The sequence below is a fragment of the Adiantum capillus-veneris genome, chromosome 5, assembly GCF_014529385.1.
Source record: "Adiantum capillus-veneris isolate H3 chromosome 5, ASM1452938v2, whole genome shotgun sequence".
Taxonomy (NCBI): Eukaryota; Viridiplantae; Streptophyta; class Polypodiopsida; order Polypodiales; family Pteridaceae; genus Adiantum; species Adiantum capillus-veneris.
Genome location: NC_140935.1, coordinates 35,902,545 through 35,917,254, shown reverse-complemented (window position 1 = coordinate 35,917,254; position 14,710 = coordinate 35,902,545). Strand labels below are relative to the sequence as shown.

At 45.4% G+C, this 14,710-nt stretch overlaps 1 protein-coding gene across 11 annotated transcripts in view; it reads left to right on the top strand.

The window, feature by feature from the left end:
• The window catches only part of LOC147457144 (uncharacterized), a 54,678-nt gene extending 40,346 nt beyond the window's left edge, over window positions 1–14,332 (top strand). The window contains exons 3-5 of one of the 11 annotated variants that reach the window (XR_015188083.1): window positions 13,335–13,399; window positions 13,508–13,546; window positions 13,613–13,697. Coding sequence is in view for 1 of the 11 variants with exons in the window: in XM_086512132.1 (XP_086368258.1) it covers window positions 13,324–13,399; window positions 13,489–13,546; window positions 13,623–13,720 (232 nt within the window). In the remaining 10 variants the exon portion in view is untranslated. The other 10 variants (XR_015188079.1, XR_015188078.1, XM_086512132.1 and 7 more) reach the window with 10 other exon arrangements.
• The last annotated feature ends 378 nt before the right edge of the window (window positions 14,333–14,710 follow it).

Below are 14,710 nucleotides of genomic sequence, written 5' to 3'. Positions count from 1 at the left end.
AAGTACAAGGATTGTTTCACGGAAACACTTCCTGATGAACTCCCTCCGGTACGCCCGGAAGATCACCGCATAGATCTCATACCGGGTAGCTCGCCTCCCAATCAACCCCCTTATCGGGTAAGTCTTGCTCAGCAAGAAGAAATTTTGAAGCAAGTCAACGAGCTTCTAGAGAAAGGATTAGTACGGCCCAGTGCTTCACCCTACTGCTCTCCAGTTCTATTGGTACAGAAGAAAGATGGCACGTTCAGAATGTGCATAGACTACAGATCTTTAAACAAGATCACGATCAAGAATCGCTTTCCGATCCCTCGGATTGATGATATACTTGATAAGTTGCAGGGTGCAAGTGTCTTTAGTCGCATAGACTTAAAGAGTGGGTATCATCAGATATGGATCGCCCCTGAGGATGTCCATAAGACTGCTTTCCGCACGACCTTTGGACTATATGAATTTTTGGTAATGCCTTTCGGCTTGACCAATGCTCCTGCGACGTTCAATCGCATGATGGACCGCATTTTCAGCCCGTATCGAGCTTTTACGGGAGTATTCTTTGACGACATACTCATCGTCTCTAAGTCAAAAGAGGAACATCGGAAGCGCTCGGACTTAGTGTTTCAAGAGTTGCGAAGGCATGAGTTGCATGTGAATGCAAAGAAGAGCGAGTTCTTTCTCTCTGAGATACACTATCTCGGCCATATAGTCTCTCACAATCAAGTGAGTATGGATCCTGCCAAGATCCGAGTGGTAGAAGACTGGCCTATTCCCACTACGGTACATGATGTACGTAGCTTTCTGGGATTATGTTCATATTATCGAAGGTTTGTCCAAGGATTTGCTCATGTAGCAGGACCCCTTCATGATTTGACAAAGAAGAAGATTCCTTTCAGATGGGGATCGAGACAACAAGGAGCTTTTGATCGGCTCAATACTTGTTAAGCCATGGACCTATTTTGATAGTGCCTGACTTAAGGAAACCATTTGAGGTTCACTTCGATGCTTCAGGCGATTGCATCGGAGCAGTGTTAAACCAAGAAGGCCATGCAGTGGCTTATGAAAGCAGACGGCTTAAGGATGCAGAGTTGCATGCATCAATCTACGAAAAGGAACTCTCGGCTGTGATTCACGCCTTATCCAACTGGAAGCACTATCTTCTAGGAGCAGATTTTGTGATCAAGACTGATCACCAGAGTTTGCGGTATTTTCTTACGCAAAGGAAATTATCTGAGAAGCAGATGAGGTGGGCAAACTTTTTGTCTATGTTTCACTTCCAGATCCTTCACACGACTGGGAGTAAGAATGTAGTCGCAGACGCACTGTCTAGGCGGCCAAGGGTGAACGCTATCACTTCGGTGTATCACCAAGAATTAGAAGCACTACCTTCTCCACCATTTGGGGAAAGCTACATCGTGGAGAGAATGAGTTTCCCTATTCCATTCAGGACGGTTATCTCTACCACCATCAGGCCATATGTGTGGCGGAACCTTAAAGAAAGAAGATCATGGATGAAGCACACGCTTCGCCTTATGCTGGTCATCGGGGTATTCTCCCTACGACCTTAGCAATGGAAAGATATTTCTTTTGGCCTAGCCTTAAAGCAGACATTGATAAGTATGTTAGGGAATGCTTGGTTTGCCAAAAGGTGAAGTATGATCGGCATAAGACGCCTGGGTTGCTACAACCATTGCCTATGCCTAATGAACCTTGGGAAAGTATTGCCATGGACTTCATCATGGATCTCCCTAGAACTCAGACTAGAAATGACGCGATCTGGACCATTGTAGACAGGTTTAGCAAGCAAGCACACTTTGTACCAGTCAAGAAAACGATCAAAGCAGATCATATGGCTAGGGTCTTTCTAGCACAGCTCTTTAAGCATCATGGAATGCCTAAGTCTATTGTGAGTGATCGAGATCCTCGCATGACAGGAAATTTTTGGCGTGCCTTGATGGATAATCTTGGTACAAAGCTGAATTTTTCATCTGCCTACCATCCTCAAACGGACGGGCAAAGTGAGATAGCCAATTCCACAGTATTGGATATGTTAAAAGCTTATGTGTCAGACCGGCAATCTGACTGGGAGAAGTATTTGCCCCTTGTCGAGTATGCGTATAACAATACCATACACTCATCGACGGGGAAAGCACCTTTTGAGATTCTTTATGGTAAGCCTTTGCTTCCACCCATCCTTTTAACTAAGGATAAGATCTTTGCAGCGGATGAATTTGTCTGGGATTTGGACACCGCCTACGGGCAAGTTAGGAGAGCTATCCTACGCTCTCAGGAAAAGCATAAGAAAGCTGCCGACAAGCACATAAGGAATCTAGACTTAACAGTCGGACAGTTAGTCTTACTCAAGTTTGAGAAGGCAAGACTTAAGAAACAAGCGTCTCATAAGGGGGAAGTGGTAAAACTTTCAACCCGTTATTATGGGCCGTTTCAGATTACTGAGCGAGTGAATGATGTCGCTTTCCGATTAGAGCTACCGCCTAATTGGAAGATCCATAATGCTTTCCATGTCAGTTTACTCCGGCCGTATGTGGGACCGCCTCCGAGCCAGCCTAGCGCTGAGGAACCTCCTGAGGTTGAGGAAACAGAAGAAATACTCCAACCGGAGCAGATAGTAAGTCATCAGGAGAGGTCTCTCAAATCCGGAAAGATAACACGGAAGTATTTGGTCAAGTTTAAGAACTATTCGAATCTAGATGCTCAGTGGATGACGCGGGAGGAATTAGCAGCTTATCCCGAGATACTGGAGGTATATGTCCAAGCACTACAGTTGAGGTCGACTGTTTAGAAGCCAGAGGGATGTTGCTAATTGGACTATTTTCTTATTTTAAATGATTAATCTCTTTTCTTAAGATATTTTATTATGTGCACTAAGAACAATTAAAAGATTGTAGCTACAGGAACTGCCACCAGGAACGGACAACTCTGATGTGTCATTTGATGGGTGACGGTAAACATCGCGAAGGAGTTTCCGTAAGTTCGGTGCGAAGGGCCGGGTTACGAGTACCCCTGATGCGTCACATGATGGGTGACGGGTGCATCACTAAGGGGGCATCCCGTAGGCTAAGGAGAAAATCCGAACTGAGTAAGAAAATACGCGTAAGAACGCAAGCACAAGAATAAAGATGGGTTCAATGAAGCTTTTTACGAAAAGCAAGAACAGTCGCGGGAGGACAGATGTTTTCCCGCGAGGAGTCTGTGTCTGCATTGCATCTGTGTAGTGTCCTGCACCCGGGGACGCCTGGAATGTGTCCGTGTAGCATTATTTTAACTAACTGAGTGAGTTTTTAAAGTTTGAACAGGTTCACACTTTATTTTATAAAGTGGCCGGTCACTTTAAAGTGACCAGCCCCTTTGTTAATAAAATAAAGCAAGCAAGGTCCTTATAAAGAAAACCAGCGCTAAAACCAAGACATGGGGCTGATTTGCGATCTCTCTCTCTCCTCTCTCTAGAAAACGTGATTTCCTCTCCTCTCTCTAGGAGCGCCAAGCTCTGCTTTTGGACCCCTATTCCTGCCGGGTGTCAGACCCTACAAAAGGGTAGCCAGCGTTCCAGTTTGGGAGAGCCGGGAGCAGCAGAAAAGCACTAGCGCTAGGATTCTGGAGCAGAGACTGGCGACGGAACTGCAAGTGTTCGCGTGACGACTGAGTACGGAGGTCGATTCTCCAAGCAAGGAGTGACAGGTATAAGGCGTTGATACGCATTGAGAATTGTTGCTGTGTGTGGTTTGTTTTGCAGGAATCTCCCGTCTCACGGGAAGAACGGCTTTACGCCTAAGTCCCTTTATGGGAAAGTACGGCTTCGTGCCTAAGTCCCTTATGGGAAGGAACGGCCTTGCGCTCAAGCCGTTTACGGGAAAGCACGACCTTCGGGTCTAAGGTTACAGAACGGAGGGGTTTCCTCGGGTTCTCGTGCTTGTATAAGAATTCTCCCTGAATAAAAGAATACTCTTAACGGGGGGGGACCAGCCTTCTGGTCCCCAATACTGTGTCGATCTTCTCCCTTCTCTCATGTTTGCAAAGTATTATAATTTTCAGATTTTCTAAGTGCTCGTGTACGCTCCCGTTTTGTGACACTGTCATCTTCTGGTACTTCGACCTAGATGTAAGTGAGCTGCGTGACAATGCTCTTAAGCTTATTCACTAGGCTAGCAATGTCCTCCCCTTCAATCATAGTAACTTTGTAAAGCTGTCTTTTAAGATTAACTTTGCTTCTTTTGGCCCTAGCTCCAAAATTACTTTCTAGGACATGCCAGGCATCATGTGCATGCTTACATTCATCTATGAAATGCACGTAGTTGTCATGCAAGGAGGTGAAGATGATTCCCAATGCTTGTTTGTCTTTGGCCAAATTCTATGCACTTGCTATGAGTGTAGATGCCCTAGTGTGCACTTCATCGGGGTCAGGCCGGGCGACCAGTCAGGCAGGCGCAGGCGGAATGGACGGATGCGCGTAGCCGTAGGACGGATGCGCGTAGCCGTAGGTTGCAGCCGGCCGGTGGCGGATCCGCCTTCAACAAAAAAGTTGGAATTTACCGCCTGTTTGGAGTCCGCCGGCCTTGCGCATTTGGTGAAGCCCTAGTTGAACCCACGACCTTCCAAAGCCAGACTAAATGTAGTGCTCAAGCTAAGCCAAGGGGCCCATTGGGCTCCACGTGGGTAATAGGCCAAAAATAGAATATTTCAACTCGGTCTTGCAGGGCTTCTCCCACAAAATACACACACACACACACACACACACCTAATAATAGGCAAAATTGAGGATGAACTTTAAGAAATTTTTGAGCTCGGATTGCAGAGCTTGAAGGCTCTATGAAAAGCTTGCGTCAAGCACTTCGAGATGAGGTCAATGTTGTTAGGTGATTGCAAAGGTGGAGAGATTGATTGGAGGGACACAAAAATGACTAGAGTATGCAAAAATTGGATACTAATCTTCTCCCTAATCAAGCCTATCTAGCCATGGAGGGTAGTGGCCTCTTGGGTGTGCCAAGGACATGCCCACACATAACTAGATTAGTGCTTAATTAGTGAGATATGCAACTTAACTATGAAAATGTTAATGGACCGTGACAACAATTATGAAATGCTAATCGATCTAATGGAGATGCTAATAATTAATACACATTAATGCATAATGACAATCCTAGCTAGCACACCATGGCTCTGATACCAAATGTTAGGAATTGGATCGAGCTAGCTATGGTGGATGAAAGAGAAACATAGCTTCAATGTGTGAGTGTGTGTGTAAGCAAGGTTATCACTCAAGTGAATTAGGTTCCAAGATAGAATTAGCTTGGACTCATAAACACAATCTTGAGTATTGACTTAGCTTAGCACAAGCTCACCATAGATAAGCATGTAGTGCAAAATGGAGTTGTGTTTATTCATTCATGAAATGAGCTTTAAGTAGCTCTACAGCCTTGCTCCATTGCATGTGGGATAAATCCACTCTCCTCTCCTTGACTCACACTTTAGGACAAAGCTCACACTTTACACCAAGCCTTGCCCAGCTACGAGCACTTTCTTTACACCTGAGCTGGTACAAAGGGCCATCGACAAGATGAGGACCGGGAAGGCATATGATCATGACGGTCTAGTAGCGGAGCACTTTATACTTGCCAGGGATATGCTGATGGAGGTTCTCACAGTGTTGTTCAATCGTGCCATGTGTGAGGGATTACCTGAGACTTTGGAGGTTGTCTAATATTATGCCCATCTTCAAGGCTGGTGACCCTACAGAGCCTTGGCTGGTGACCCTACAGAGCCTGGGAACTACTGCACTATTATGGTTGGACACACATTGGCATGGTTGTATGCATCTATTCTGGAGCAACACTTTAGTAATTGGGCAGAGGGCGAGGGTGTACGAGCAAAGGGTTAGGCCGGCTTCAGGAGGGGTTTCTCCACCCTTGATCATATTTTGCCACTCAGGGCCATCATTGAGGAGGGTAGAGCACATGGGAGACGGATCTATTGTAGCTTTATGGATTTTCGCAAAGCATTTGACATGGTACCAAGAGCTCGATTGATGCGCAGACTACAGGAGATGGGGGTGCCCATAGAGGTGATTTGGGGGATTATGGATTTGTGCAGATCAGTGATGGGACATGTACGCACTCCGGAAGGGGTATCTGATTTAGTTCACTCTACTATTGGAGTGAAACAGGGCTGCCCATTGTCTCCTACTCTATTTGGTATGTATGTTGATGAGGTGTTTGATTACATTGACAGAGAGGGTGACAGGGGTGCCCAACTGGCAGGGACGTGGATCCCATTGTTGCTATATGCTGATGATATTGTGCTGATATCTGACTCATCAAAAGGTATGCAACGACATTTGGATGCACTACGCAGTTTTGCAGAGGATAGTGGATTGTGTGTAAACCTAGGTAAAACCAAGGTTATGGTGTTTAACACCACACCGCAATGGGTCAGGAGATCAGTACCTACTTTCAAATATGGTCAGGAGATTGTGGAGTATACAGATGCATACACTTACCTGGGGGTAGTCTTTACTGGGCCGAGATTTTCTTTGAGAAGAGCAGCAGAGACTAGACTAACTAGAGCTGGTGCGGCTCTGGGAGGAATGGAGAGGATGTGTTCGCAGGTTCAGTTCCAGGAACCTAGGGCAAAGTTATGGCTCTTTGATACTTTGGTTGCCTCTACTATGTTATATGGGGTGCAGGTTTGGGGACCTTCTGTAGGCTAGGATGGTTGGAGGCGTATGGAGAAGCCCCTAGAATCTATCATCTCTCGGTTGATTAGAGCCAAAATTTCCGTACTGCATGATATCATTCGAGCGGAATTAGCTGCCTCTCCTATGGAGATTGAGGCGTTTACCAGATCAGTCTCCTTTGTACACAGTCTGTGGGATACTACCAGAGACAGATATGCCAGGGTGGCTCTAGAGTCCTCCAGACAATTAGTGAAACCGGCCCGTGGGGCGGTAGGCGTTGGCTTTCACCCGAAATGCTTTACTTTAGACACACACACAGAGCACTTTGCAAAGAGAACCTGCGACGGGAATTAACAATTAAGCGCACACACGGCTCGGAAGCTAGAATGCCCCGAGCAAACACCGACAACCTGTAGGTCCCAGAATTGGCGCCCCTTTCGGTATTTCTTTATTCTTTGAGAGGGTAAATTACAAAGTAAGGTCCTAGGAATCCTTTACCTGTATCACACTAGATACTACTTGATTTGGCTAAATTTCGGCAGTATAACAGCCCCAAAACATGCGCGAAACCAATTCCCTTGCTGGAACTCACTTCCATTGGCATATACCCTTTGATTCCTGCCCAAAAACAGTAAATTCAGCTCGCTGTATTTACTGGTTTTTGCCCTGTTTTCAGCATCGAACAATCCCCTAACTGTCCTCTGCTAGTGGGGCACTATTCCCAATGGTTCTGGCGTCCGTATGGCTGAAAAACAGTCAATTTACAGCGCATACACAGCACTGAAAATGCACTTGTACGGTGAGGTTATGACCCTCACCGGTGCTTGCTTTGGAGTAGCAGTTAGCTACCCCTGTTCCTGCTCAAGGAGGCTCTTGCCTTAGCACAAAAGCATGTAACCACACAGCTGTACATCAGTCAAATGAAGAGCCCTCTTGTGGGGCATCACATAACTGCACGTAGGGGGGAGAGAGCGCAGTGTGTAGCGTGCAGGGTATCACTCCTAGCACCACACTGTACATGAGAGGGAAAGAAAGCACTCCATAGCTCTTAACCTGTGACAGACTCTTAATGAAGCATCCCCCCAGCATAAATTGAGTGCCTCCTCTTCTGCCCTTGACCTGTAATGCATCTGTGAACAAATACATGCAAAAAGGGGAAGATTCCATGGCTGCCAAAACCTGTGTATTGCTGAAAACGCAGCAAAACAGCCCTGTAAACACGCATCTGATGCCTTTCAATGCTGAAAATGAGCTCCTTGGTCCTAGGTAAGGTCATGGGAAGTTCAAAAATGGAGAGAAGTGGCTGAAAATCACAATTATCAGCCTCCAAAACTGCTCCAAAAAGTCAGTTACGAGTTCTCTTCTCCCATACTTGGTAAACTGGCCAAAAAGTGCCAGTTGGCACTCATACATGCAATTACTCGCATTGGGCCCGCTTAAAAATCTCTCAATTGGTGCATCAGTTGACTTTGCAGCAGAGTAATAAAATGTTCCCCTTTTCATTTTGAAGCTAATGATGCGAACACATTTCACGGCCCAAAATAGCAATTCCCTAATTTTTAGGAGATGCTTCCGTTGGGCTCCCGCTGGTCTTCTAACCATCTATCCTCATTGGAACCGCATCCAAAAGTGCAACGTGACCCAAGTGTCGAATACTTTTTGTTGGTGATCCCACCTTGACTTTTTGCCTTTGTTGAGTTCACTTCCTAATATCCACCAACTTGCTAAGTGCGACGGGGGGACCTACATGATCTTGAATTGAGCCTAGACATCCTTTTACTTTACGAGTTCCAATGCTGACCAACATCCCGTCTGCGGGTGAAACTACCGTTCACATTGGCCATACAATGTCCGACCATTTGCAACTTCAAAAATATGGTCTCAAAAATTAAACAAAAATCATTGGAAAGAAACCAACAACTAAGGTTAGCAGTTGCCACGTCCTCGTGACATACCCCCCTCTTGAAATCGCAAACGTCCTCGATTGCATACCATAAATACATGGCACTGATGATCTTGTGTTGTTAGCACTCTTTTATCATCGCATGTATCCACAAGAAAGATTGTCAAAACATGTGTACAAATGACTTAATGACCTTCATACTTTTGTCAAACTGTACACGGCTATTGCACTGAATCCATGAGGACATTTGATGTGCTAGCTCTATCATTACCCCTCCTTTGCACACGTTGGGTTGGGGCATAGGTAGGTTGTAACCGAAAGGCTTCAAGGTAAAGCTGCAATACGTTTGGTGACTCTGACAGTTCATGCTCTTCCTTCCACTTTGCATCCATAGGCGGATAGTTCTTGAACTTCACCACATAGCATCTTGCAACCCGTCCCTTAACTTTTACGTGTGCAAAAGGCTCTTGCCTCTGCAAACGAGCATAATTCCACAACACTATGGCGTACTACCCACGGCCAAGTAAGCTCAAATTTCAAGATGATTTACCAATGCATCAAAGAATCCAAGCAATCGCCTCAAAGAATTGGCGAGCAGCGTGCCACTTGGCAGACCCACATCACTCCCGCAGGAGATCTAGTGGCCAATCTACCACTGTGAGACCTCTCCCTATCTCATCTTGGTTCATACTTGCAAACCCTAAAAACGTAGCAGAAAATCAGCCCTAATTTGACCAGTTTTTGGCAGGGCGAACATGCGGAATTTCGTGTCTGTCCTGTGAAGAGAAACCCTCTTCCTTGGTGTCGTTCATCCTGTCAGTCATAGTGTAATTCCAAGTTCCTGTACTCTGTGTCTTTACCCAAAACAACCGAGGCTCACTTCTTGAGGAAAAAGTGATTGATGTCCCGGCAACGAAACCATGAAACCGGCCCGTGGGGCGGTAGGCGTTGGCTTTCACCCGAAATTCTTTACTTTAGACACACACTCACAGAGCACTTTGCAAAGAGAACCTGCGACGGGAATTAACACTTAGCGCACACACGGCTCGGAAGCTAGAATGCCCCAAGCAGACGCCGACAACCTGTAGGCCCCAAAATGGGTGCCCCTTTCGGTATTTCTTTATTCTTTGAGAGGGTAAATTACAAAGTAAGGTCCTAGGAATCTTTTACCTGTATCACACTAGATACTACTTGATTTGGCCAAATTTCGGCAGCATAACAGCCCCAAAACTTACGCGAAACCAATTCCCCCGCTGAAACTCACTTCCACTGGCGTATACCCTCTGATTCCTGCCCAAAAACAGTAAATTCAGCTCGCTGTATGTACTGGTTTTTGCCCTGTTTTCAACCTTAAACAGTCCCCTAACTGTCCTCTGCCAGTGGGGCACTATTCCCAATGGTTCTGGCGTCCCTATGGCTGAAAAACAGTCAATTTACAGCGCTAAAAATGCACCTGTACGGTGAGGTTATGACCCTCACCGGTGCCTGCTTTGAAGTAGCAATTAGCTACCCCTGTTCCTGCTCAAGGAGGCTCTTGCCTCAGCACAAAAGCATGAAATCACACAGCTGTACATCAGTCAAATGAAGAGCCCTCTTGTGGGGCATCACATAACTGCACGTAGGGGGGAGAGAGAGCGTGTGTAGCGTGCAAGGCATCACTCTTAGCACCACACTGTACATGAGAGGGAAAGAAAGCACTCCATAGCTCTTAACCTGTAACAGACTCTCAATGAAGCATCCCCCCAGTATAAATCGAGCGCCCCCTCTTCTGCCCTTGACCTGTAATGCATCTGTGAACAAATAGATGCAAAAAGGGGAAGATTTCCATGGCTGCCAAAACCTGCGTATCGCTGAAAACTTAGCAAAACAGCCCTGTAAACACGCATCTGATGCCTTTCAATGCTGAAAATGAGCTCCTTGGTCCTAGATAAGGTCATGGGAAGCTCAAAAATGGAGAGAAATGCCTGAAAATCACAATTATCAGCCTCCAAAACTGCTCCAAAAAGTCAGTTACGAGTTCTCTTCTCCGACACTTGGTAAATTGGCCAAAAAGTGCCAGTTGGCACTCATACATGCAATTACCCGCATTGGGCTTCCCGCTTAAAAATCTCTCAACTGGTGCATCAGCTGACTTTGCAGCAGAGTAATAAAATGTTCCCCTTGTCATTTTGAAGCTAATGACGCGAACACATTTCACGGCCCAAAATAGCAGTTCCCTAATTTTTAGGAGATGCTTCTGTTGGACTCCCGTTGGTCTTCTGACCATCTATCCTCATTGGAACCGCATCCAAAAGTGCAATGTGGCCCAACTGTCGGATACTTTCTGTTGGTGATCCCACCTTGACTTTATGCCTTTGTTGAGTTCACTTCCTAATATCCACCAACTTGCTAAGTGCGACGTGGGGACCTACATGATCTTGAATTGAGCCTAGACATCCTTTTACTTTACGAGATCCAGTGCCGACCAACTTCCTGTCTGCGGGTGAAACTACTGTTCACATTGGCCGTACAATGTCCGACCATTTGCAACTTCAAAAAGAGGGTCTCAAAAATTAAACAAAAATCATTGGAAAGAAACCAACAACTAAGGTTAGCAGTTGCCACGTCTCCGTGACGATTAGCTCTCTGACACATGGTTTTACCATGGACAGGTTGCCTCCTTTTCAATACTCTCTACAGGCACCCTTGAGGTCTCTGACGCGGTAGAGATTAATAGACTCATTCGTCAGGATCTGAGTCAGCTGGACACGAGGAGGACATGGATAGAGCCGATACAAGAGTTGGGCACAAAGATGGCTTTCTATAGAGAGCATCTTCTCCACCTCACAAGGGATGGGTTTGTGATTCGACCTAGCTATATGGACACACATCTTTCTCATGGTTTGCGTTGTGCCATTGGCCAGATACTCACGTCCGACCAACTTCCTGTCTGCAGGATATGCCGCTTATGCCATCTAAAGCCAGAGACAGAGGTACATTACATATGTCATTGCACAGTGTACTATGAGATACGAGGCCGTTTTCATTGTCTATTCAGAGAAGGTTTTGGGCCTCTATCTAGGGTCATGAGTTATGAGGATCAGAGATGTCTGGGGCTATATCTACTTGAGTTACACAGGCATAGAGAAACTTTACTGAGGAGAGCTGAAGAGAGACAACCCCAGAGACAGATCACAGATTTCTTTACAATAGATATTGTACACCCAGAAGAACAGACAGAGGAGCAGCCAACAGAGGACAGGTCTACCCACACTACTGGCATTCTCATAGACCGAGCATTGGAGCTAGGGAGACCTAGACGACCCCGATGGAGAAGAGGAGCTACACAGTTTCGAAGGAGGCTACAGCAAAGGATTCGAGCCATACTTTTTCGTCGTCCAAAGTGCAGATGAGGATGGATCTCTATGAAGATGGATCTCTACTTCCCTCCCATATTGTCTACACATTGTACTGCTTAGTTAACACATTTCACGCCTTTCACCTTTGACACCTATCAGCTTAGTTTAGGATTCCGCAGTATTTATATTTTGTTATCCTAGTTTAATTTATTTTGTTAATCTGACTTTGTATCAGATACACCGCATTGTAACTTTCTGGTCTCATAGGTCACTTTGGCCTTTTGAAGACGTTAATATAACATTTCATTTCATTTCTCTCTCTCTCTCTCTCTCTCTCTCTCTCTCTCTCTCTCTCTCTCTCTCTCTCTCTCTCTCTCTCTCCCCCCTAGTTATTCAAGCTGTTTTGATGTGAAAGTTTTGCAGATTCTAGTTATCTTCTTGTTTCCGTCCGATCACTCACCGGAAGTGATTACAACTGCTTATTGCTTGTACACACTTCGCACACTAATTGAAACAGCAGGTAAATAGACCATTACCGACATCACTCAAGCAATTATGTATCAATCAATTAATGCTTTGTGCATAATCACCCTTTTTATCCTCCATCTAAAGTCGTCTGGGTCGTTTCAAATTGATAATACATCTGAACATCATGTTATGTCCTAATGAAGTTTTAAATTCTCTCTATCGTCAAAGTTTCTCGTCGCTCCCCCCCCCCCCCCACACACACACGCGCGCGCGCGCGCGCACACCCTTCCCGGTGCGCCATGGTGCGACCACCAAAATCACACTCAAGGGGTAGACCATGTGAGAAGATGTCTGTTCAGCAGGGAGCTATGAGAGCCTGAGCCATAATCTGACCTCTTATTGCTCAGTGAGCTGGTGTAAGCTGAGGAGGCTCATCCCATCTCTCATTCGTGGAAATGTTGCCGCAACCAATGTATTCTGGATATGCCTAGGATGGGCATCATAGCTGAGCATGCTTGCACATTTTGATGGCATGTGAGGGAGAGAATGGATGGGCAAGCACATAGCTGGAGCGCTGACACAAACTGTCAGATATTGTTCTCTGTGTTATCTGTAATTTGTACAGACTTTGTACATTGCATTGCCAGTCTGGCCTCTATCAAGATGTTCATACATGGTGAATTATTTTTTGGAAGGGAAAGCCCTTCTGTATGTGCTTTATGGGTGTGTTTGAAAAACAGTCGATCTCGCAAGGCCTAACATTTTCTTTCATGAGAATTCTGTTTGGGGACTTAAAGCACTTGTATACTTTTGCAGAGTGACAATGATCTATTCCTACAGCTTGTGCTTTTTCCATTCATTTTGAACGATTGGGATGAATATAATCAGTGGTTGGGATCTCCTAATTTGGTGCTATTTATTTCTTTTACGAGGGTGAGAGAAGTGAATGAGGCCTGGGGTTCAGGCTTGCAGCATCTGCCAAAAAAGCTTTTCTTCTATTTTTTCAAAGTGAGTTCTCTGGATCAGGCAACCATGTCAAGTTATATTTATGGTCAGCTGACATGTTTTTTATGTTATCCCTCTACTGTAATTAACAGTCAGTGGGCTTGGTTTTAGCTATGGTGCTGCTCCTTTTTCTCCAAACTCCAATAGCTGGTAAATTGCCCATAGTTATTTGTTTCTGCTTAATCCAACGTGTTAGTGAAGCTCTGATGGGTGCAGGATTCAACAGTTTTATGTGATAGTCTACTTGTGGTGCCCGCCAAAAGGTCTACAGTACGAACAGGTGTGCTGCTTTGGTCTACAAGCGGTTCAAAAAGTTTGTTGTAGGGGTGTAATACTTGATGCTTTAAGTTTCATGTACCTCAACCATAGTCACATGAAATAGGGAATGGAATGAGACCATCAAACATGTTGCTCTTACCTGCGGTTAAATTCGTGCCTACGTGGCACTAGCGAAAGTCCTTGATTTCAACGATCGTTGACTTTTTTAATGGCAATTGCTTCTGCCACGTAGGCAGAAACGCATTAAATTTATCATCGCCCCTTGCTCTTTGCGATGGAACAGATTCGAAAGGGTCTTTTATTGTTGTATTTTGTATGCCATTTTTGGAACTTCCTGAAGAGAGGGCATGAAGGAGACAAGAAGTGGGGGATGTTGGAAACGGAGTTTCCGATCCCACACGGCCTGAAACGGAGTTTCCTTGGAACTTTGACCTCAACTTGTTGGATGATAAATTGGTTTCTAGAGATTGACGGGAGCCTTCGAAATATCACACCATCATGTCTGTCCTAGGCCTTGGGAAGTGTCTAGACTCTCATAACATGGTGTTACTCAGCCTAGCAGGGGGCCCACTACCAGAGTTTGACAGAGCCTGTATTCTGATGTCTGTTTTCTACACTTACTAAAGTTGTAATCAATTTATCAGATACAATTTGATATGTAGAGTCTGTGATCTATTTTTGATGTGGCTTAAATTGAACACACTTAAGGAAATTCATGCCGTCCACTGAATTTCCGTCATTTCAAATGCTAAAGCGCCCAAACACAAACTCTGTGTGTGTGTGTGTGACCCTTTGAAGTTGGTGGGGAGAGTGTGGAAGAGTCTTGATAAGGACACACACACACACACACACGTCCCAAAAATGGGGCAGTGTAGAACAGAACACAACCAAGGCCGAAGGCAATGAGCAGGTCCGAGGCCAAATAGCTGGAAAAACTGTGTATGATGGTCAATACTTAGGAATTGAGACAACCCACTTCAAGGAAAAAGAGGGGACTTGATATAGCTTTTGAAACATCAACGATGCAAACCAGCT